The sequence below is a fragment of the Mirounga leonina genome, unplaced genomic scaffold (genome assembly GCF_011800145.1).
Source record: "Mirounga leonina isolate KUSES-001 unplaced genomic scaffold, KU_Mleo_1.0 Mir_173, whole genome shotgun sequence".
Classification (NCBI taxonomy): Eukaryota; Metazoa; Chordata; class Mammalia; order Carnivora; family Phocidae; genus Mirounga; species Mirounga leonina.
Genome location: NW_023270447.1, coordinates 68,724,177 through 68,749,528, shown reverse-complemented (window position 1 = coordinate 68,749,528; position 25,352 = coordinate 68,724,177). Strand labels below are relative to the sequence as shown.

Below are 25,352 nucleotides of genomic sequence, written 5' to 3'. Positions count from 1 at the left end.
CAAATGTCAAGAGCAATCATTCCCAGTGCCACAGTCCATGTTACTGCCAGAAACGAGGACCCGACCAGCAACGTTGGGAGGAACAGAAGAAACCAACGAGGGAAGCTGTTGTTAGGACCTGCGAGGTTCCCAAGGATGGGGCCCTGGATTAGCTAGCCAACGGGGCCCCCTGCCTCTTGGTGGAGACCCCAAAGAGGCCTCCTCCCCACTCACTTACACACACAGCCTGGCTTCTTAGCCGACCACTGGTTATTCTTTTGGCACGTGATTGCCTTCTGCCCCACCAGCTCAAAGGCAGGCTGGCACTCAAACTTGAGTGTGTCACCATGACGGAACCGGGAGCCTTCCCTCCGGCCGTAGGCAGGGATGCCGGGATCGCCACAGCTACCCTGCTCGATCTCTGAAAGACAGGAAGAAGAGAAAACAGAGACAAAAGGTGACTTCCTACCTCTCTTGGAGCGGGAGGTCCACATTACACGCTCTGCTGCCCCTCCGTCTCAACTCAGTGCCCAGAGTGACACAGGTAGGACCTTTCATGAGAAATCCTGCCGTGTCCCTTCAAAACCCCATCCCGGGATCAAGAGGCCTTCCAGCCAATAATATGCCTGAGACTCTGAGTCCACACAGAGCCTTCGAGGGGCTTGGATATTTTCACTCAGTGAAGGTGGGTCTCCATCCTCTGTGAGATACCTGTCCCAGGAGCTAACGAATCTCAGTGGGGAGCGTCCTGAACTTGCCTCTGCATTCAGACGACCAGAGAGACCTTCAGCTCAGTCCATTCCTGAGCAGCAAAGACAAGCATGAAATGAGGCTGCCTGCCATTCCCCAAACCAGAGATTAAGTGAGAATCAATATTCGCTGCCTTCTGACATGGAAACACTTTCATAAAGGTTTTTTTTAAATTCAATTTGAGATGGTGCAGGTAAAATGAAACAAGTGGCTCACTGAGTGTGCTTTTAAAGTTTGTTTGATTCAACCGTGTGAGTCACACATGGAGTGGGTTCCCTGAGACAGCTCGGGGGCCCGGACGCTGGTGGGGCATGATGGGCTGGCAGCCTCACGGGGGAGGCAGTTAGGCCCTGGAGGCTTCAGGAAAGGAGGCTGTCCTGGCCAAGTCCCTGGAGTTTCCTCTGGATTCACCCCACTTCCAGCAGCCCTGTGCTTGGTGCTGTGAGAGATGAAGGGGAGGGGAAGGGCGGGGGAGGGCAGAAGGGAGGAAGGAGAAGAGGAGGAGGAGCTATTCCTGGGGAGGAAGGCCTCCTGCGGGAAAGACAGGGAGTAATGGATTTAGTGGCAGATGGTGAAGGGAGGACAGTAGGGTCCTGTGACTTGGAAGGGAGGCAGCTGGAGTAATCGGGGAAGTTTGTTGGACACCTTCCCAGGCTTGTCAGGCCAAAGGGACCTTGCCTTTGCTGTAGATGCCATAATGAGCCTTCAGAATGCACAGTCCCCGAAGTAGCCGTGTGTGACCCTAACAGAGATCATGCTGCAAAAACTTTCTAACCACAACTGGTGGGTTTCTGTGGGCTGCTCAGGCTAGCCCCATGCACTGCCTTATATGGACATGCTCTTGATTGTCACATTTGTGTTACCCTGAAAACCAGGGCCTCCAGCTCTCTGCAGGCCCTGGCAGAACAAGGAATTCTCTGGCTGGTTGTGTGTGTGTGTGTGTGTGTGTGTGTGTGTGTGTGTAGGCATCCAGAAGGAGCATCTAACTCAAATTTGGAAGGTGAGGCTGTGGGGAGTAAGGCATTAAACTTTAGCACAAAATTTTAGGGCAATCAAGACAAATAATACCTTAATGCAATATTTTTTAGAAAATCAAAACTAATGCATATAAATCAAACCTACACAGAAGAATAATATCAGAACTTAAAAAAGACCAGATCTGACTCAGCACTTGTGTGACTTACTTCTGTGGCCTCACCCTCATCCTGGCCCTCAGAGCCTCTTGTTATTTAAAATGTTGATATTTTTTATCATGGATATTTTGCATTAATCTTCATTTAAAAAATACCACATTAAATTATTTAACTTTGTTTAACTTAATTATTGAGCAGCTCCTCAATTATTCGGCAGCTCCTGCCTACAATTTATGCCCAAGGCACATGCCTCTCTCATCTCAGCCCAGTCCCAGCCCTAGCATCAGGGAAGGCTTCTTGGAGGAGGTGACATCTACACTGAGGCCTGAAGGCTGTGCAAGAGCCAGCAGGTGAAAGGAACAAGTGGGATTCATTGTGGCATTATTTACAACAGCCAAGACATGGAAACATCTAACTACCCATCAATGAATGGGTAAAGAAAATGTATATGCGTGCACGCCCGTGCGCACACACACACACATACACATGACTATTATTCAGCCATAAAAAAGAAAAGAAGGAAATCCTGATATTTGCAACATGGAGGAACCTTGAGGGCATTATGCCAAGTGAAATAAGACAGAGAAAGACAAATACCGGATGATCTCACTTATATGTGGAATCTAAAAAAACAAACTCATAAAAACAGAGTGGGGTGGGGTGGGGGAGACTGATGAAGGGGGTCAAAAGGTACAAAGTTTCAGTTATAAGAAGAATAGGTTCTGGGGGTGTCATGCACGACATGGTCACTCTAGTTCACAATACTGTATTGTATCTTTGAAAGTTGCTAAGAGAGTAGATCTTAAAAGTTCTCAACACACACACACACACAAACTGTGAGGTGATGTGATAAACGTGTTAACTAACCTGACTGTGGTAATCATTTTGCAATACATCCATGTGCGAAATCATCACTCTGTACACCTTAACCTTATGCAATGTTAGATGTCAATTATATCTCAGTAAAGCTGGTTAAAAAAAAAAGAAAGGAAGGAATGGGAGGGAAGGGAGGGGGAGGGCCTTCAGGTAGGGAAGAGCCCATGCAAAGTCTCAGAGGTGACACCGTTTGTCGGACTGCAAGGAGAGCAGAGATCACAACTAACTCATCCTTAGTATAAATGAGTTTGCTGTAGAACTAATACATTCGTCCGGTGTCATGCTGGCAGCCACTCTGAGCATTTGAATATTTCATCCTCTAGTAACCCCAGGAGCGAGGTACTATTCTTCCCACTTTCAAGGCGAGGAAACCGAGGCACGGAGAGATCATGTAGCTGTCCCAGGTCATCTGAGTGACCTGAGATCCACACGTGGGCTGTACGGTCCCAGGGTCTTACTGCTGCACTGCATTGCCTTTCTCCGAGTACAAGCAGAGGGGTTTTCTGCAAGGTGGCAGGAGATAAGGCTGCAAAAGGTGTGCGGGGCCAACCCAAAAAAGGTGCTGTGCAATCTGTTAACAAGACTGGACTATGGATGGGAGGCAATGGGGAGTCAGCAAAGGGCTTAATTTGATTTAGCATTTCATATTATGTATTTTAAAGGATCACCCTAACTGTTGTCTGGAGAATGGTCTGGGGGCAGCAATTCTGGAGGCAGGACGATCATTCATTCATTCATTCATTCAACAAAAACACAGCTGTCTCCTTAGCAAATACTACCGTGCTGGGCTCTAGGGGTGCGGCAGAGAACAAGAGAGACACAAGGCCTGCCTCCATGAAGCTTCCATTCTGGTGGGAGGCTCACAGTCATCTGGGAGATGTTTTGATGATATCCTGGCCTGGGCCAAGACAAAGGGGATGGGAGAGGCAGACAGATTGGGGAGGTGTAGAGCAGGGAGCCACAGGCCACCCTGAGAGGGAGCATGTCTGGGATAAAGGAGAGGCCAGGATCTACTGAGGGTTTTGCTGGGTACGTTTTCACTGAGACAAGCATGCAGGAAGAGGAGCAGGTCTGCGGGGTCACCAGTAAGATATGCTGAGTTTTGGGGTGCCTGTGGTACCTCCAAGTGGACACATCTAGTGGAGAGTGGCTACATGGATCTTAATTTCAGGAGAAAAGTCTAGCGTAGGAATATAGAATTTGGGATTCTGCTCACAGATGGTAAAAGAAGTCACAAGAAGGATGTGACAACCCACAGAGAGTGAGAGATGTCAGTCCTGAGCAGAACAGTTAGGAACCCCGGATGGGCCGGCAGAATGCTGGACTAAAACCCAGGCAGCACGGGGTCACAGAGGCTTGGAGAAGAAGGACTTTCGAGGAGGAGATCTCCAGCCTCAAATGCTGTGGGGGAAGTTTAGGTGGGACAGATGAGCAGGTTAGTGGAAGGAGGTCACTGCTCATACTGACTGGCAGGAGTAGCTGAGTGCAGTGACAGGGCTACACACTGTGGGAGAAGAGGAAGATGATACAGGAAGAGCAGATGACTTTTAAAGGAGCCATTTCTTGGCAGTGAAAGAAGAGCACTTAGGTGGTCATTCATGAGGAACACGGCCTTGAAGGGGGCAGCTGAACATATTTTTAAGATTGGAGAAACTTAACCATGTTTAAAGTAAGGAAACAGAAAGACACAGAGTATATGTTAGCTGAAGATCTAGAGGACAGAGGGGGATGACAGCCCGAGGCCCTCGAGCAGGCAGGGCACGGGACCCACAGCACACTGCAAGGCTAGCCTGAGAGATCAGGAAGATCCTTCCTGCATGGCAGGAGGGAGGAGGGATGAGGTGCTCACTGAGTTTTCAGGTGCGATACAGGAGGATGAAGGAGGTCCTGCGATGGCATGGGCTCTACTTTCTCAATGGAGGAAAGGTCCACTGGTCTCAGGGTCTTTGCTGAAGGAGGGGGTCTGGTCGTGGGGATAGGGATATGACATTTTTTAAGAAGATTTTTTATTTATTTATTTGACAGAGACAGTGAGTACAAGCAGGTGGAACGGCAGGCAGAGGGAGAGGGAGAAGCAGGCTCCCTGCTGAGCCAGGAGCCCGACGCGGGGCTCGATCCCAGGACCCTGGGATCACGACCTGAGCTGAAGGCAGACACTTAACGACTGAGCCACCCAGGTGCCCAGAAAGGGGTATGATATTGACAAGAATGTCTGAGGCACTCCCCTTGGAGAAGAAGAAATCACAGCCAGATGGATTGCCACCTGAGGCCCCCGGAAGGTGGAGGTGACACACGTACAGGGCAGCCCCCCAGCAGGGCTATAGGATGTGTCCCCGAAGCCCTTCATAGCTGGGTGCATGTGGAAGTGGAGAGAGAGGCTCCAGGACTGATTGGGGGTGGGGCTGAGATTGGAGAAACGGAAGGCCATGGGGCAGGGAGCCAAGGATATTGTTAAAAGAATGGCAGATCAACTCTGGAAAACAGTATGGAGGTTCCTCAAAAAGTTGAAAATAGAGCTACCATATGATCCAGCAACTGCACTACTGGGTATTTACCCCAAAGATACAAATGTAGGGATCCAAAGGGGTACATGCACCCCAATGTTTACAGCAGCGATGTCCACAATAGCCAAACTGTGGAAAGAGCCAAGATGTCCATCGACAGATGAATGGGTAAAGAAGATGTGGTATATATATACAATGGAATATTATGCAGCCATCAAAAGGAATGAGATCTTGCCATTTGCAATGACGTGGATGGAACTGGAGGGTGTTATGCTGAGCGAAATAAGTCAAACAGAGAAAGACATGTATCATATGACCTCACTGATATGAGGAATTCTTAATCTCAGGAAACAAACTGAGGGTTGCTGGAGTGGGGGGTGGGGTGGGAGGGATGGGTGACTGGGTGACAGACACTGGGGAGGGTATGTGCTCTGGTGAACGCTGTGAATTGTGCAAGACTGTTGAATCTCAGATCTGTACCTCTGAAACAAATAATGCAATATATGTTAAGAAAAAAAAGAAGAAGAAGAAGAAGAAGGTAGCAGGAGAGGAAGAATGAAGGGGGGGAAATCGGAGGGGTAGACGAACCATGAGAGACGATGGACTCTGAAAAACAAACTGAGGGTTCTAGAGGGGAGGGGGGTGGGAGGATGGGTTAACCTGGTGGTGGGTATTGAGGAGGGCACATTCTGCATGGAGCACTGGGTGTTGTGCACAAACAATGAATCATGGAACACTACATCTAAAACTAATGATGTAATGTATGGGGATTAATATAAGAATAATAATAAAAAAAGAACGGCAGATCACTGATATGAGGAATTCTTAATCTCAGGAAACAAACTGAGGGTTGCTCGAGTTGGGGGTGGGGTGGGAGGGATGGGGTGGCTGGGTGATAGACACTGGGGAGGGTATGTGCTATGCTGAGTGCTGTGAATTGTGCAAAACTGTTGAATCACAGATCTGTACCTCTGAAACAAATAATGCAATATATGTTAAGAAAAAAAAAAGAAGAAGATAGTAGGAGGGGAAGAATGAAAGGGGTGAAATCGGAGGGGGAGACGAACCATGAGAGACAATGGACTCTGAAAAACAAACTGAGGGTTCTAGAGGGGAGGGGGGTGGGAGGATGGGTTAGCCTGGTGATGGGTATTGAGGAGGGCACATTCTGTATGGAGCACTGGGTGTTATGCACAAACAATGAATTATGGAACACTACATCAAAAACTAATGATGTAATGTATGGTTTTAACATAACAATAAAAAAGTAAAAAAAAAAAAAAGAACAGCAGAGGTGTTACCCTGGGAGGGTGATGGACAGGAGCAGAGCGGGGAAGAAGAGCTGAGCAGACAAAGGGCTGGTGCAGGCTGGGTGAGGCTCGGATGTCAGAGGTGCTGGAGGACAAGGTCCGGCTGCAGCCAGGGTGCAGTACGCTAAGAGCAAGTGAGGTCAAGTGGCCAAAAGGCAAGGTGATGGCAAGACCTGGAGTGGAGGGGAAGAGGCTGGTGACACTGATGGGAGGTGAGAAAGAACCAGACGTGGTGACAGCATGAGGTCAAGGGAGAAAGGGTGCACGTGGCTGGAATGGCACTGGACACTGAACCTCGAACCAATTCCTCCAAGGTGAAGTTCATGGGGCTGTCCCTGGAGAGGTCTCCTGAGTAATGGTGTCCTCAAGAGGGAGTCAAGTTTAAGGGAGGACTTGGCAAAGAGGTCCAAGGCACCGGAGAGGGGAACGCGCAGGGCCAGGACCAGGACCTGGTGGAGGGGAGAAGAAGAGCAGAGCAGGGTGGTTTGAGAGTTTGCAGCTCCCTCCAGGGAGGCAGAGGGGACCAGCTTCTGCCAGGTTTGTGTTCCTCAAACACCCCTGTCTTGGTCTGGGCCTTCCCTCCTAGCCCAGGGCCAACCCCTGCTGGCAGCACAGACATCAAGGCCATCTGCCTTCCTGGAGAGGGCTCCTGGTGCTCCCCTGCCTGCCTGAAAGGCACTTGCCCTTGACCCTTGGGGTCAGGTGCTGACCAAGTCTGATGTCAGGGGCCAGAAAAACAAATTGATAAGCCAAATTTCAACTTGTAGAAAATCTTGCATGTAATTCCCTGTTATCTGGTTACTATAATTCCATTTTGTCAGTGTTTCTCTCGCTCTCACCCTCCCTCTCTCCCTTTGTCTACAAAAAGCCAGCCAGCAGACCGAAGAGGAGTGCTTGAGAGACGCCTGGAACTCCGCTGTGATGGGCTCGCAACTCGGTGGATTTGCTCTCCCTTTGCTCGGCGGCTTCATCCCTGTCATCTGTGGTCAACCTCACTGTCTTCTCCCGGGTTTTTCAATTTCGAATACCAGATTGCAATCCTCTTCTATGACAACGTCTGTCCGGGAGGAGTGCATCATGTATCTCTCTAAATTCACCATCTGAGGCGCTCCAAGGAGAGTGGTGGCACTTGGCGGAGGAAAGGGAGTCCACGCGTGGACTGTGACTTGCTGCTTTTCCAAATGGGCGGGACTCCATGTGTCCCTCTACCTACACACTGTCCCCTCAGCCTGGGCTCCCGCTTCCTACCTCCCCACCATGCCCCATGGCCAACTCCTCACGCTACAGGTCAGCTCAAGAGGCCACCTCCTCAGAGACGCTGTCCCTGACCATGCCCCTCACGTGGTTCCCACGCTCTTGCCTCACTTGGCACCCCAACTTTTCCTTCATGGCGCTGACTGCCCTTTGTAAGGATTTATTCATTTTATTAGTTACTGTTCTAGACCCTGCGGGTACAACAGTGGGAAGAGGACAAGAATGTCTGCCCTCGGATGCTTACTGTCTGTGGGATGTGAGGGACAAAATGACTCGCCAACTCAGCCCCCCGGCTCCTCGCTGGCTGCAAGGTTGGCCCCCCTGTTTCCCCACCCACTAGGATGTCAGCTCTATGAAGGCAGGCGTTGGGGATGCCTTATGGACTACTGCGTACCCAGCGCTTAGCACAGAGCTTGGAACACAGAGAACATTCTGTTCGATGTGTGTCTCTAGCTAGCATTTACTGCATGAAAACTGTGCCAAATGCCATGCTCAGCACTACAGATACAGAGTGGCCTGACCCATGGCTCCTGCCCTTGGAGAGTCCCAGTCAAGCGGGCATAGAAATAAGTATAAGGTAAATGATGAAGGCAAGGGGGCAGGTGTGCTCCTGACCAGACAACCTTTGGGACAGCAGCTCCGGCCTCAGGCTGGGAGGGTCGGAGAGTCCCAGTCACCTGGGAGTCAGTCTGTATCCTGCTTTCCCCTCCCCACCTGCAGCCTCACCAACTGCCTCAGGCTGGCTTCCCCCACTAAACATCCCAGCACCCTCTGCTCTCCGGCCCCTTGCTCACTGGCTAGTCCACCCCCTTCCGGGATGGTGGCATCTGGCAAGAGGGGGTCCCCTGCCTCTTGCCTCTATTCTGAACTCTGTAAGCAGGGTGAGATCACTCAGAGAGGAAAATGCGATCATTACTGTGCCCTGCTCATTGATTTTTTCGTGGCTGCCTAAAATCCACAGATTAAGTCCCTAACTGTTCGGCATGGCAGGACCTTGCCTACCCCTCCCGCTCCAGACTTATCTTTGGCCATCACCGACCTTGAAATTTAGACACCCCCTCCTGCCCACTGGGCTGCTTGTGGGGAGGCAAACCAGAGCAATGGTGATGAGTGAAGATCTAAATCCTGCCTCCGACACAAGTAGGAGACCTTGGGCACATTTCTGATTCTCCCTGAGCTCTAGTTTTGTCATCTGTAAAATGGAAATGGTAATCACACCCACCTTACAGGGCTGTTGTGAGGATTTAATGAGCTTATGTATATAAGATGATTGTCAGAATGTCCAGCACGTGGCACGTAACCAGTGAGCAGTAGGTGTTTCCCATCGCCATTATCACCCTGCAGCTGGCAGAGCCCAGCCGGCGCTCACATTGCTCTAACTTGGCACCTGTGTCCTCTCTCCCTGAATGAACATCCCCTGCTTGGTTGCCCAACAAAGAATCACCTTTAAGTGTCAGCTCAAGTGCTCCCCAATCGGGGATCCTCCCTCGCATCGCTGGGCAGACTTAGGGGATCTTTCTCTCACTCCCAGCCCTCCCGACAATTTTCAGTTACAGCTTCATTGTGGCATGGGTTTCTCCCTGTTTTAAATGGCAAGTTTCTTGAGGATCAAGACTGTTTTTGACATCTCTATACTCCTGGCTTCTAGTAGGGTGTGAGGCACAGAGGGGGGCATTCAATATACATTTGCAGGATGATGAGGGGCGGGTAGAGGGAAGGATGGGAGGAAAGAAGCGGGAAGGAGGAAGAAAGGAAGAGAGTGTAGTATCTGGAGAAGAGTTAGAAATTCATGATGGCAGGAAGTGATGGGGAAGACAGAGGAGGCCACAAAGAGGGTCTCAGGGACACTGTGCGGAGCCTGGGTCAAGGACTGATGAGTCACCTGTGTGTGGTCTTGGAGGTTGTCAGCTCCTCAAAGCCAAAGGTCTCATCTCTTCTGCCCTTTGTATCTCCAGAACCAAAGACAGTGTCTTACACATACTGAGCAGCCCAGACCCATTGTTCAATGAGCACAAGCTCCTGTCGAGTGACCGAGACATCTTTTGGTGCTTAAGATAAGCCCTGGGCATGCCTGGATCTCATGGATTTCCTCAGAACCACATCCCACTCCACTTTTCTGCTTCTGATGGGCAGGGCACCAGGAGGCAAGGAACACAGTGCTTCTGCCAGTGCATCTCGGGGTTCACGCGCCTCCTTGCAAAGGTTGTCACACATGGGACGGAGGTGCGGGTGGATGAAGTGGGTGACATGTTTCCCGCCCCATCTCCTTCCCCCACAACACTATCATGGGGATGTACAGCTGAAGGTCAGGAACCAGGGGTGCATGTGGACACGTAGAGCATCGGGGTTACCTCCAAGCTGTTTGCATTAGCCCCACACTGGAGCTTGCTATTTGCAAAAGCCCATGTATTTCGAGAGTATATCTCACAGACAAATTACTTCCTGCCAATTTTCTCTTCAGTATCATAATGCCAGTTTATTGCAAACTGCTGCTGTGCTTGCAGCCTGCCAAATTTTAATGGTACAGCATCCTCGGCCGCTTGCCTTCCCCGCCCCCACGGGCCAGGACAGACTTGGGTACAGCGTGGATCCCACTGGGCTTGCCTGAGAGTAGGCAACTGCTGCCCGCATCTAACAAGACCCCAGCTCCCAGTGCCTGAGAGCTTTGGGGCTCTCATGGAAACTCAGTGAGTGTCTTAGGAACATGCCTGGTGTTACTCCTGGTCGAAGTTGGGAAGTTTGGGCCTCTCTGCTCATGGAGATCAAATAAGAAGCAGACGTGTCCTGAAAATAGTGGACTTGAGGTTGAAAATGGCCTTGTGCTTGAAGCAAGGCAGGGTCCGAAAAGGAGTAGAGCCAGAGATGGGGTCTGTTGCCCTTTGTCTTCGTTCCAGCCTGGCTCAAGGCCATCACTTCCAGGAAGCTCACCTATGCCCCCCAGCAGAATTAAGTTCTAGGGAAGGGGATGGAGGTGCTGACGGCAGAGGGCTAGTCTTGCCTGTGTTCTCCCTACTTGCTCTCAGGGATATCTGACCAACTTCTTTTCATCCTTTACACAAGTCTCAGCTTCAGACACCTGCCGTTCCAGGGAGCTTTCCCTGATGCCCTCAAACAAGGTGAGCTGCCCTTCCCCGATACTTCCCCATCTTCTTACACTTTCTCGACTCTACTGAACATAGGCTATGGCTTAGGGGAAGGCACAGGTTGTCTTCTTGTTCTCGTGGCCCCCATGTCCTGAACAGCATCTATAACACACAGTAGGGGCTTCCATGATGTTGAATACAAGGTGACCTCATTTCTAATGCGAGTCCCTGCTGTTGGGTGTCCTTTCTGCATAGTTTCTAACGCCCTGCTCCTTCATGTCTCCAGGGTCAAGGTCTCTGCTCCTTCCTCCCCTGTGCCAGCCAAATCCCCAGATTTAGCATTAGGCTGCCAGATTCTAGGCTCTGAGTCAGGAAGCGAGGAGACTCCCAGATTGATGCTAAAACTTGTTAGCAAGTTGTATGTAATTTTATAATGTTTCTGGTAAGTGCTAATTGCCTGTTCCTTAAATATTTCTTGTTCTACTGGGAAGCAACGCAATTGCAACTATGAATGCATTTCCTACAGCTGGCTGCCCCCATGGAGGGGGACTGAATTTCTAGGCTCCAAAGAGTACTCAGATTTTGATGGCGCCTGAGTCCCCTCCCCCACCCTGATCTGCGATTGTGACAAGCAGAACTGGAAGAATTTCTAGAAAATAAATCCCCCAATTTTCTTACCCAGGGGCTCACACTTTTAATGAGGGGGGAGGGGTGACACTGTGGTGCCACCTGCTTGCCCCAGGGAAGCTTCTCTTTCCCTAAGCTGGGGTGGAAGGCGTATTGATGTTGATGGGGCCAGGAGTGCCCGGGAGCGGTCTCTACCCACAAATGCCTCATATCACCTGTAGAACATCTATGCCGCAGCTACCCTTCCATCGCTGAGCCAAGGTGTCTATCCTGTATGGGATCCCCCAGAAGATGGATAAAAGGAGGACTAGAGTGGAGATGGAGTTTGTTCTAAAGCTTTGGGCCACGGGTGCAGGTTGAGAGAGGAGCTGCAGGCCTAGGGAAGCAGGGTAGGGAGCGGACTTTTAACTGAGTGTTTCCTAAATGCCAGCCCTGTGTTGGGAGGTTCACAACACTGAGCCCTCGGAAGACCCCTGTGAGATCAGTGTTTATCAGCCCCTCTTCACAGGTGAGAATACCCAGGTTCAAAGATGTGGAGGGACTGGCTAAGACCACACACAGAGCCAATGGGAGAACTCGATTACAAACTGGGTCTGTCTGACCCCAAAGCCATGGGACAATGCAGAATGCCTGGCTCTTGCCTTAGAGTGTGGGAAGCTGAGAGGGTGTGGAGGAAGGGTGCTTGATTGTGCTTGTGTAGAAAGTCATCACAACTTAATCTGAGAGCTTTTCTGAGCACATGCCATGTGCCAGGCACTGGGCTCAGTCCTGCAGGCCTGAAGAGCTGTATTTCTGCCTAGAATGGGTTCTCAGGAGCTGGAACATGGCTTGGAATTACCATAAATGAGATGGTTCGCTCTGGCCGCAGTGTAGGGAGGGGAGGCAAAAGTGGTTGGAGGCGGATCCAAGTCACTGAGAGACTTGGCCTCAGAAAGAGTTTGCACTTCGTCCACAGGGAAGAAGAACCTGTGGAAGTTTAAATGTAGGGATGGGCCTGCCCTTCCACCTTGGACCTTTTATTTGACGGTAAAAGCCATCCGTCTCTTGCCTTTATGGTGAAGAGCCCCCTCTACTGTGAATAAAGCTACCATAAATGGAGCTCAGTTTGGATGGTGTTAATAGACTCAGTGTTGGTGCCTCCCCAAATTCATATGGTGAAGTCCTAACCTCAAAGGTGCTGGATTTGGAGATGGGGCCTCTAAGGAAGTAATAAACGCTAAATGAGGCCATAGGGGTGGGGCCCAGATCCAATAGGATTAGTGTCCTTATAAGAAGCAACACCAGAGAGCTTGTGCTCCTTCCCTCTCTCCCTGTGCAAGCACCAAGGAAAGGCCAGGTGAGGACACAGTGACAAGGCCGCCTAGTCTAGAGACTGAATCAGCCAGAACCTTGATCTTGGATTTCTAGCCTTCAGAACTGTGACAAAATAAACTTCTGTTTCAGCTCCTAGCCTATGGTATTTGGTTATGTCTGCCTGTGCAGACTAGCACACATGCCTTGGGTTTGAGGTGTCTGAAGGAGAAGTGTATAAAATGTGTCACAGGGAGACCGATATGCAAATGGGGAACAGATTTGGAAGTCACCAGTGTTTAGATTGAGCTGGAAGCCATGGGAGTAGATGCAATCCTGAAAAAGAGGACGGAAAGCTGAGGAGAGACCCTGGGGAAGTGCCTGCTCTGTGGGGGTCGTGAGGGGCCGTGCAGAAGCCCTGAGGGAGCAGCCAGAGGGGTGGCAGATGATCAGGAGGCTGCAGGTGACAGAAGCCCAGAGAGCAGGATGGGAAGTCACATCAGGATACCAGGGGACTTAACCGACCCAGCTTTATTCATGGTAGAGGGGGCTCTTCACCGTGAAGGCAAGAGACGGATGGCTTTTACCGTCAAATAAAAGGTCCAAGGTGGAAGGGCAGGCCCATCCCTACATTTAAACTTCCACAGGTTCTTCTTCCCTGCAGATGAAGTGCAAACTCTTTCTGAGGCCAAGTCTCTCAGTGACTTGGATCTGCCTTCTACCGCTTTTGCCTCCCCTCCCTACACTGCGGCCAGAGTGAACCGTCTCATTTCCCAGCCGGTCTGAGGAGTGGGAGCCCTGGATGCAGAGTGCAGATGGGAGGCAGGGACGCAGCGCCAGGCCACCCGCAGGGCAGGCAAGGAGCTCTGTTCCCTGGCAGAAGGGGACATGCTCCGGAGTGGGGAACAGTGCTGATCACCAAGGGCTTGGGTGCAGAGGAAACTCAGTGGCCCCCAGGGAAGACACCTCTCTGAGCCAGGACTGTGCAAGGAGTCACCACTATTCTTTCTGTTTTATGAGTGGGAGATTGAGGCTCCGACAGACCACAGGACTTGGCCAATCCCACAGTTGGGACCATGCTGGGATTCACCAGGTCTGGTCCAATTCCAGAGTCCGTTCCATCTTCACAGAAACAGATGCCTCTGTGAGCAGTACCCACTTGGACTGTTGGATTAACAATGTACAGACATGCCCAGACTCTCTTCCTAATCTGTCATGAGTCCGAGGAGGACTTCCCTAATCTGTGACCAGCAGTCCCACCGTGGATGTTTTTCGACTGCTTTAGTTTTCTGTTCTAGTCCGTGTGGCTCCCTGCTGTAATCCTAGCCCCCAGCATCATGCTGGTCATGTGACAGGGTCATCACTACTGGCTGGGCGAGGTAGACACATGGGCTGATGAACAAAACCACAACTGCTAGTAACGAGGAGCCTGGGCTCATGCCATATGGCTCATGGGACTGGGGCAAGGTGTTGGCTTCTAAGAGATTTTATAAGGAATTGAAATTCTGTCACTTTGGAGACCCTGGTAGAGGGGGGAAACATCATGGGCTTTGAAGCCAGCGAGACATGGAGTTGAATCTCGGCTCTTCCAGGTCCCAGACTCCATGTGACCCAGGCAGGACACTCCACCCTTCTGAGTTTCAGATTCCTCAGGTACAAAAGAGCAGCCATCAGCTAGCTGCCACACTGAATGAGATGAGGCAGAGTTTCTCAGACTGGTGCGTAGCTACAAATCCCCTCTTAAAAGAAGGCTTACAAGGAACAAAAGAGAAGAAAGGAGAAGGCAGGATCAGAGCCTGCCCTGCTAGGCAACCCTTACCCAACTTTGGTGGTCCCTGAGGGTACCCCAAATGTTTGCGTGACACTGTTGAAAACCTTGAGAAAATTAGCATAAAGCTTCCGGCACATAATGGGCATTCAATGTTCTGTCCCTTTCTTTTCCGGTGAAACCATGCCAAACAAATCTAATTCCTCTTTCCTACATGACAGCCCTTCAGATATTTAGACACAGCTCTCAGCTCTCCCCTGAGTCCACTCTTCTCCCGAATGCACTTTCAGGGGGCTCTTAACCTTTCTCACAGGGTTTGACTTCAGCCCTCTCCCTGCCTATCCCCACAATTAAGCCCAATTCTTGATGCCCAAGAATCAAGCATCACTAACTCCCTGGGGTAAATTCTAGTTGCTAAGTTTTGGAACCCTCACAGAGGACTTGCTATTTATTCCCACTTCCTCTTATCCTGGTGACTTAGCCAGTAGCTCTACCCCGTCGAGGTCTTTCTGCACATTTGTTTGCTGAGTGCTGACTGTCGTCCCTTTCCGGCTCATGCTATTTATGGCTTATCCATACCATTGATAAAATATGGACAGATTAAGGGCAGGTGGGTGGCACACAGGATCATTCCTCCCCACTTCTGGAAACGTTCACTGCTGAACATCCAGAGAACTTCAGACATGGGGGAAACTTGAAACTCTGAGTCCAAATCCATTCCCATTTTTCCAAGTAGTGAGTGTTAGAGCTTGGCCCTGAGTTGGCGTCTCCTGATTTCTCTCTGCCGCCCCCCAGCTGTGTGTAACTCTGATGTACCCGAAGAGCCATTTGCTTAACTACCTGTGTCCTCACTCATTAGTCACCCGTAATTGCAGTGCAATTCTTATTTTCACATCCTTGACCACAGTTACTCTTCACAGAAGCCCTGGGACCTAGGGTGTATTATTACCTCCATGTCCCAGATGAAGAAACAGAGCCTCAGGGAGGTTCCCTGACCCGGCATGGGGCTAGAGAGGGACAGAACCAGGATGTGAACTCAGCACTTGTCATCCCATCGGTCCTCTCTGGCTGCTATTCTGTCTCCCCTCGACATGTGCTTCTTGTTCTTAGAACAGGACCTACGCTGTCCTAGCCTCCAGAACCTGGGGAGAAGAGGTTTCTGTTGTTTTAAGCCCCCCAGTGTGTGGTCCTTTGTCAAAGCAGCTGGAGGAAACTGACAGGCCTTCTGTGTACCCAGCTTGGAGACAGAATACAGGTCCTGGTACAGGAAGAACTCCTGGTCCCTGGGGGTGGGGGTCACACTGAGCAGAATAAGAGCCTTTTGGAGTTGCTCCCCCCAACTCACCTCATATAGAGTTATCAGGTCTCTGAATGGGGGTGAAGAAAGACCTTCTCTCTCTCATCCCCTGCCCCCTGTCTCTCTGACATCATTTTCAAGACCCAGGGCTCACTCTCTCGATAGAGCCTTTCTAGATGCCGCATACGGGATGACCACCCCCTTCTCCATGCTCCCACTGGCTGTTGGCCACAGATATCTTGCTTTTATAATAGCTCGTGTGTTTCCTCCTCTGTCTCACCCCTGGAGTGCAGACCCCTTGCAAGGGCTCAGATCTGATGCATCTGTTCCCTGAGTGCTGGGCTAAGCTCTGCCACCTACCAAATCTGCCAACCAAATGCTCGGGGGATGGCTTCTGCTCCCCCTTCTGTGGGGACTGGCATTAGCAGTCATCACCAATGGGAAATCTGGAAGCACACAGAAGGCTGATGATGGTGGTGGTAGCTCCTGGACCCAGAGTTCACTGTTCCCTTAATGCTGGTTCCCAGTGAGATTCAAGTTACCCTCATCTGTATCCTCCTCAGGCCACCAATGGTGTATGTCTGTCCCTAGCCCCATGCACAGTCACTCAGCACTATATGACATCCAAGTATGGCAGCTTGGGAAGCTCCAAAAGTCTATAGGGTCTTTTAAAAGTCTACACAAGCCAGGTATGAATTGCAGATGCAACGAATGTGCGCCCTTAGTGCTGTGACCTGTGCCTCAAGTGGTTTATCCCAGATAATCCTCAAAACAATCCAGGAGACCCACTGGCCAAAGAAAGCTGAGGCTCAGACAGGTCGAATAATATGCCTAAGGAGAGGAAGTTCGTGCGGGACACAATCAGAATTCGAACCCAGGGCTTGCTGACTCCACATCCGGACCCCAAGTCTGACTGCAGAGTGAGTGGAGAAGCCCGCCAACAGCAGTTACCTTCGTAAGAAGCCTTGAATCCCAGGGAGCTGCCGCTGCTGTCGGTTTGGAACAAGAGCCACATTTGGTGGTTGGTGCTGACAATGAGATCTGGGACCGACGTACCTGTCAGGCTGTCAGGAGAGTGAGATTTAGAGATGTGCCCCCCACTCTGGCACCCCACAGAATGACTAGGAGCTCTACCCAGTCAGGCAAATTCGGGGCCCATGGTGTTTAACACTGGAGCCCAGAGGCATGTGATCCAGCGGCTGGGAGACTCACCACCTCTCCCCTCCGGCCATGGCTTGTGTTTACCCGTGACCCCTTAGCCCAGACCCCTGGGCTCGTGAGGGAGACCTGTGTCCTTGCTTTCTCAGGGGCCGGGGTTAGGTGTAGCCAGATCTACTGCAGGGGTGTCTACACTCCTTCCACCTTTGATTTCTCACATGAACTACTGCAGAAAAGACACAGACAGAAACCCATTTCCCTAATTGAGCCCAGCCATTCCTTTTAATGAGACATCTCTTTCCGTTCCATATGGAAATATCTGCTTCCATATATGAAGCAAGGCTTAAAGTGCACCTGTCACTCCGGGGCCACATTCTTTCTGAAGAACAGAGTTTAAGCATGGGGAGGATTCAACTCACATTAACCAAATACCTATCCAAGCCAGACAATTTTCCTTCCATTCTCTTATTTAATGACCCCGGTAGCCCAGTGAGGTAGGGGTTGTGTTATCCCCACCATATGGATGAGAAGATAAGGGTGCAAAATAGGCAGTCGCTTTCCCAAGGTCAGCCTGATGGAGAGTGGCAGAGCCAGAGTCCACAGCAGAGGCTGGGCTTTCCAGAAGGAACCTGGCTTCCTCTTGCTGCTGAGACCAGACAGATCACCAGCACAGACCAGGGGGTGGTGGTGGAAGGTGTGATTGGATTCATGGGTCTTAATCTCTGCTCCATTCTGGGGTCTCAAAGCTTGCGGGGGGCACTGAGTTGGCTGTATGAGATGATCAGCACAGTGTGAGTGCTGTAGGGGTGGGGCTGGGATAGACACCTGGGGCACATCGGCCTGGCCTGTGTGACATCGCATGGCTGCTGGCATTCTGTAGTGAGTAAGGATTGAGGCCAAGCCAGGGCTGGCTCTTAACTCTAGGGTGGCAGAGTTCATCTGACCCAATTCTGACAACAAAGGAGTCCGACAATTTTGCCATGTGTTTCCCTAAAGTTTGAGATGGATGCTGGCCTACAGAGATCTGAGGGTGGTGGGAGAGCCCCTGGGCTGTTATAGAACTCGTTGGGAGCTCACTCAAAACTTACAGAGACCTGTGTGTAAGCCCTGGAGCTGTCATTCATTTGCTGTGGGACCCTGGGCAAGTGGCTGAGCCACTCTGGGATTTTTCATTTAGTGTTAAATGAGGGGATTGGGTTGTAAGAATCTTTCTGGCTCTGCTGTTCTAAGGTTCTCTCTCTGACAGAGCTCACTAGGATTTTGTCCTGGGAGGAGACAGAACCAGGACCCTGGCCTTCTGAGCACCATACAGGGCAGGTGAGTGATGGGGATGAGCCAGAGGAGAAAGTGAGTATGATGGCTAATTTTATGTGTCAATTTGCCTGGGCCATGGAGTATCCAGATATCTGGCCAAACATTATTCTGACTGTTTCTGTGAAGATGCCTTTGGAGGACTTTAACATTTAAATTGGTAGCCTGAATAAAGCAGATTGCCCTTCCCCATATGGATGGGCCTCATCTAATCAGTTGAAGGCCTGCATGGAACAAAAAGGCTAGCCCTCTCCCAAGTAAAAGAGAATTCTTCCTGCCTGCCTGCCTTCCATCTGGGATGTTTCCTTTTTTTTTTTTTTTTTTCCTTTTTCCTGCCTTGGACTTGAATGGAAACATCAGCTCTTCCTGGGTCTAGAGCCTGCTGGCCTTTGGGCTAAAAGGCCATCATCCGCTCTCCTGGGTCCCAGCTTGCCAGCCCACCCTGCAAATCGTGGGGCTTGTCAGTCTCCATTATCATGTGAACTGATTCCTTATAATAAATCCCTGGCTCTCTGTGTCTATCCTATTGTTCTGTTTCTCTGGAGAATCCTGATTAATACAGTGGAATAGGTGGGGGGAGGATACCCTTCAGGCTCACATCCCATTCCTTTCTCCTAGGAGATTCCAAGTACCAGCCATGTCACCTGATTCTGAGGGTAACGTTGTGAGTCCTTTAACTGCCCTGAAAGGATCTTCTCTGGCAGGTGTGGGGAAGGTGTGGGAAGTGCCCAGAGCAGAACAACTCCTGCACAAGGCAGCTAGGACTGAAGAGCTATTTCTCCTTCAGCATGAAAACCAGAGGGCATTGGCCTGGGGCTAGCCTGGTGGGGAAGGGGTATGGCACGGGATGCTGTCCTGGACTGAAGTTAAAAGGCATGAACTCAAGTGCTGGTTCTGCCACCAACCAGCTTTGCAACCTATGGGACTCAGTTTCCCCACCTGTTAAATGGGGATAACAATACAACTAAATGAGATACCTGATGTGAAACTTCCCCTCCCAGTGCCTGGGCACACAATGGATGTTCAGTGTATAGGAAAACTTCCCCACCCCCACCCCCCTATCTGGGCAAGGGAGATGAGAGAGATCAGGCCATCTGTGCCGGGCCACATGCACAGAAGTGTTCTCCTGTGTTTATGTCAGGCTAATGGTGGAGGGCAAAGGAAGATCCAACAGAATGGAATCCCAGGACAATGTGGCATTATCCTCTCCCTTGTCTAGACCATGTGAGCCTTTCTTGGCTCAGGAATTGTGGCCACCGTGTGCACAGGGTCCCAAATCCCTGACACTATTCATTTCCCAGATAGTTCTGAGCTTGCAGGGAGGTCAGCAACCACACTTCCACTGTCTCTGTCTGAAGTCAGACTGCCATGGATGGACATGGCCTTGAGGAGAAACCCGTGGGTGGCAGAAGCAGGGGCCAAGCAGAAGCAGCCCACCATGCAGAATGCTCCAGGTGCACACCCAGGACCTCAATTCCCCCTCCTCCCTGAGAAACTGTTCCTTCTGCCCACTCTTCCTGGGAGCTCCTAGAGAGAATGTGGCCAGTGTTCTGTTTCCTTCAGTCAGAGGAGAGGGGCTGGTCCCCTGTGCTTGATGCAGCGTGGCCCTGGGGACCAGACAGGACGCAGCGCACCATCCCACCACCCCCAGGCCAGGATCATGTGCTTCCTGCCCTCCGGACCACAGCCCTGCTTCACTTACACATAGAGAACGGTTTTCTGGTCTCCGTCCTGCCCGCCATCCCCGACCGTCAGGGTGTCGTAGCCCCTCTCCAAGTCAAAGTCCTCAAAGGCCAGCTTGATCACCTGGGGAGGGAGCACTGGGTTAGGGAGCAGGCAGGGGCTTCTGGGAGAAACTCGTACAGCTCTGAGAAGTTCCCTCATTAGGTCCCGATGCCCAGAGTCCCTGGGACACCACCTCACACAGCCCCTGATCCAAACGGAGCATTTCCCCACCACCTTTTGGAGTGTCAACTATTTCTCTCCAGGCCTTACAGCCTCTGGGGTCCCCTGATGTTTTCCAGAGATGTTCACAGCACATCTGGCCAATTCTGGGGGCTGCCATGGCAACATCAGGCACATCTGGCCGGCTGTGAGAAGATTAGATTCTCTCTTCATGCTTTAAAGCACAGAAGTCCCCATGGACTTGGTGGCAATTTTTCAAGCCACATGTGGAATCTCAGCCATCTTGCCGGCCCCCGGGGACTTGCAGAAGTTTCTCTTAGCCTCTCCTCTGCCTGCTTTTCTCTATCCTCTTTTGTTTATTCGTTGAATAAATGAATGTTCCAGGAAGGTTTCAACAAGATTCTTTTCTCTTAATTTGTGTTAGTCCTGCCTTACACAATATTTACCAAGCACACACCATGTGCCAAACTTAGGAGGTGGGGTTTCAACAGTGAGCATGGTCCCTGCCCTTGGTGACAGAACGGAAGCCGAGAACCACCAAGCCCCTGCCGGGTGGCAGGTGTTCCAATGAGGGCTGTAGGTGCACAGAGAAGCCTGGGGCTCATGGAGCCTGCGGTGGGGGCTGGAGGAGGTCTGTCCGTGAGGGTGCTGTCTGAGGGTTCTGAAGGCTGAGGAAGACAGGCCACAGGGGGATGCTGGGGGTGGAGGGGGCCATCCTGAGGAGTCAGATGCACAGGGCCCGAGTTTCGGCAGAGATGGGACATTGCAGAACAAGTGTTCACTGCCTGGTCAATGGAAGGTCTGCAAAGTGAGCACAGCTGCTGGCTGTTTCACTCTGGGGCACAATATGGCTGGGCCTTCAGTGCAAGGAGGGGACTCAGGAAGGTCCAGAACTTGAGAAATTTGCCTGGAGCTAAGTCCAAAGGGTTTTAAAATCTCCTCTGGCCCAAAGAGCTGGGGTTTATTCGGGGGGGGGGGTAAGAAAAGTTTTAAACAGCGGGAAACAGGGGCACATTGGTGTTTGAGAGAAATGTCAGTCTGGCAGCTTGTGTAGAAACAGATGTGGCAGGAGCGAGGCCAGAGGTGGTGGGGAGGGTTCCCGTCCAGGTGAGTGATGGAGGAGGGCGGTGGGGATGGAGAAGAGAGACAGGTCTTAGCAGTATTTAGGGCTTTGTGACTGCATGGGTGTAGGAACCAAGGGAGGAGGAGGGATTCAGGATGACCTGTGGGTCCCTGGACGGGTGGGAGGTGGTGCCATGAACAAAGATGGGACACAGGGAGCACCACTCCTAATGGCTAATCTGGGCCTCTTTTTGTCTGTTTCATTTTTTAAAAAAAGTTTTTATTTAAATTCTAGTTAGTTAACATACAGTGTAATATTAGTTTCAGGGGTAAAATACAGTGATACCACACTTCCATACCATACCCAGTGCTCATCACAGCAAGCGTGCTCCTCAATCCCATCCCCTGTTCCCCCCTCCCCCATCTCCGTCCCCTCTGGGAACCATCAGGTTGTTCTCTAGAGTTAAGAGTCTGTTTCTTGGTTTGCCTTTCTCTTTTTTTTCCCTATGATCATTTGTTTTGTTTCTTAAATTCCATGTATGAGTGAAATCATATGGTATTAGTCTTTCTCTGACTGACTTGGTTTGCTCAGCAGTATACTCTCTAGCTCCATCCACATCCTTGCAAATGGCAAGATCTCATTCTTTTTAAGGGATGAGTAAGATTCCATTGTAGATATCTCCCACATCTTCTTGATCTATTCATCTGCGGTTCCAATGTGATGAAGATCTTCCATCTCCCCCAGTGGGGAGGCTGGAGGTGTTCCTTTGTGTTCTATTCTACCACTCAAGGAGTAGGGAATTCCATGGGTGGCTTTTCCTCGTTGTGCAGGTCTCCTCTGTGCGAACCCACATACTGGCAGGGTGCTGGCACAGCCTCACTCCCCGGTGCCTTCAGGGACCTCAGGAGCCACCTGCTGCCACACTGATTCATCAGCCCGGCTGCCATGTCTGAGGGCCCCTCCACACTGGGCATGGCGTTCTCAGAGAGGAGCATCTCTATATAAGAACACCCATGAGCACAGAACAGGAAAGTGGAGGCCAGAAGAAATGTTAAAGGACGCTTCCCAGAGGAAATGAAGCCGGGGCTGAGTTTGGGAGATGAACCCGAGTTAGCTAAATGAGTAAGGGAGGGAGAGCCATCGAGAGAGGGAGGGGCAGGTGAATGGGCAAAGGTGTGGGACACAAGACTCATCAGAGACTCCTAACGGATCTGCAGTGGTTGAATGAAGAGGGGAGTGGAGGCTGGTGCTGGGAGGAAGTGGGAGGAGTAGAGCAGGAAAGGCTGTCTGTCCTGCTGTCAGTCATGATTTGGGCTTTGCCCTAAAGACAAGGGGAAGTGATGGAAGGGTCATGAGCAAAGGTGTGATGTGCGATTTTTGTTTTCGGAGCAACAACACTGAGGGATGGTGGGAAACCAGGAGAGCCATCTCTGGGCTGTGGCAGTCACGTGGGGGAGGGGGAAGGTGGGCCTGCAGCAGGCAGCGCTGGGGTGCGCTCAGAAGGAGGGATGGCATGGAATGGTTGGCAGTGAGTGGGGATGCCTTCGCCCCTCTGATTGTCCCATTGCCAGGCCAGCTCACCCCTCACGCTCCCTGATGGCCAAAAGCACCATCACGGGACTATCCGCTTGGCCCAGAATCTCCTTCCCCTCTCAACCTCCCTGGTCCTGTCCTGATGTCACCATTTCCTAGCCAGATGCACACGGAGGGACCCGGGGCATCTGCTCCCTGCGGCCCTCCCCATTGCAAGCCTGTGTGTCTCCCTGAGCTCCTGGGCATCCCCTCATATTGGCCCGTTCACGACTCTGGTTGGCACAGACCCCTGCTTCCCTGCTGGCTCCGCTAGCAATGTCTCCTCCCTGAGGCCCGTCTTTTCCAGGTGCTCCCATACCCTTCCTCACCTCTGGGTCCGCACTTACCTGCGGCACTGGCACTGATCTGTTTACCTGCTCCTCTACTACACTGGGAACTTCCGGGGGCAGGGGGTGGGCAGGGGCTAGGTCTCCCTGTCTCTGATGCCCCTGCCTGTCGCTGTACCAGGCACAGGCCAGAGGCTCAGACAGTGCTGAACCAGACAACGTTTTCCAAACCCTTCCTGGTTCTCCAGCACGGACCAATGGCTAGGCCCTCGGTTCCCCTACTGGAGTTACTGTCTAGAACATAAGGCTTGCAAACCATTTCTGTAAAGGGCCAGAGAGTAACTGTTTCGCCTTGTGCAGACCATAGGATGTCTCTCGCAACTACCCACCTCTGCTTCTGTAGCATGAACGTAGCCGGGGACAGTATGCACGCAATTTACAAAATCAAGCAATGAGCTGATTTGGGCCCACAGGGGTGAGTCTGCCGACCCCCGGTGGAGGAGATTCTTTGAGACACTTAATCACAGTTTTTGATCATCTTCTCTTATGAGATTTCTTCACTGCAAGCACGGACCTCTTACCATGTGCTCGACACTGTTTGGAGCAGTTAGGACACATCAGTTCAGGGAAACTCACAACAACCGCTACTACGAATACCTCCATTTTACGAAGGGAAAAGCCATTCGTAAAATGGAGGCACAGAAATGTTAGGCAACTTGCCTAAGATCACACAGCTGAGTGGTAGAACTGGACCTCACCAGGCAGCCAGAGGCCAGGCTCTGCCACTCACTGCCTCACAGCTGCCCCAGCGGGGTCTCAGGTCCACTGGGTAGCCACCATGACTGACCCTCCCAAATCTTCCCTCAGCTCTTTTGCTGAATCCAAGCAGCTTGGCAAACACTTGCTGCATATAAAATCTGGCAAGGCTGCAGTGCCTTCTGCAGGGGGAGGGGCCCGGCCTCTGCAGGGAGTGATTGCCCCGGACGCACACTCTCGCCCATCACCCCCTTCCAGCCAGCCTCGGGGCAGAGGACACTGGCTCACCAAGCCACCTCCAAAAGAGGGAGTGTAGGATTATTATGTCTATAATGGGAAAATACTGCTTTGAAGGCCAGAACCCAGAGGCATAAAACGATTCACATCACTGGTTAGAGCAGCCATTGATGTGAACTGCATTTTAGAGCATCTGACCCTAACGCAGGAGCTAATTACACCAAGTAGACCGTACAACAGACTAACATTGCAGTGTTCGGACAGCCCCCAGTGCACAATGTACTGATGCTTTCATTTTTTTTTTCTCCTCTTCTTTGGCCTTTGTTTAAAGACAGGATCCTATAATGACTCATTAACTAACATGCAGATCAATCAAACTTGCAGACTGTCGTCTTTCTGCGGCAGGAGAGTGGCAGCACATGAAATAGGCGTGATCAAAGAGGCATATTTGTATATGGCTCACACACCTAATTTACACCCATCAGATAAAGGGATAACCGAACCCATCATCTAGGACGTAATTACTGAGCACCTGCCGTGTGCCCAGCACCAAGCTAGCTGCTTCCCAGAAGTTATCTCACTTGCCTGGCAACTTAGAGCAGAATCCCAACGCCGAGAGCATGGAGCAGACGCTGAATGCTGGGGATCACAAAGAGGGGGAAATGAGAGTGGGGGTACACGGAGGAGGTGGGTGCGCTGGGCCTCATGTGATGGAGGAGGGTGTGGGCTCTGTCCAGGAGATGCTGAGAGCGTTGAACTGGGAGTGAAGAGCAGGGCAGGCAGCCGGGGTAGGGGAGGGGTGGGGGGTAAGAGCAGCCTGGCTGAGTCTGCAGTTAGCTTTTACCTGGCAGGCCAGAGTGCGTGGTCTGGACTTGATGGTGAAGATGAGGGGAAGCTACAACTCAGCATGAAGGGAGGGCTGGAGGCAGGGAGACCGGCCAAGAGGCTGGTCCAGGGCCCAGGAGTGGCAGGAGGGCTTCAGGGGAGCCTGAGTCTGTGTTTGCTGCAGAAGGCAGGAAAGGGCAGAGGTCTGGAGACTATAACTTCAGCATACAGCTGCCTTCCCAGAACAGCAGGGGATGGGAGTGAGACCATGGAGAGGGTTCCCACCCTGGGACTAGGAGGACAGTCCTTGCTTCCTGAACACTGCCCAGGACCACCCAAAGGACAGGGATCCCAGGTCTGTCAGCCT

The 25,352-nt window shown here is 51.4% G+C and overlaps 1 protein-coding gene across 1 annotated transcript in view; it reads right to left on the bottom strand.

Moving 5' to 3' along the window:
* The window catches only part of CSMD2 (CUB and Sushi multiple domains 2), a 587,452-nt gene that overhangs the window by 245,598 nt on the left and 316,502 nt on the right, over window positions 1-25,352 (bottom strand). Inside the window, exons 11-13 of the mRNA XM_035019158.1 lie at window positions 20,043-20,146; window positions 16,823-16,935; window positions 218-400 (exon numbers count right to left, since the gene is read on the bottom strand). Coding sequence (XP_034875049.1) covers window positions 218-400; window positions 16,823-16,935; window positions 20,043-20,146 — 400 coding nt within the window. The remainder of the gene's footprint in view (window positions 1-217; window positions 401-16,822; window positions 16,936-20,042; window positions 20,147-25,352) is intronic.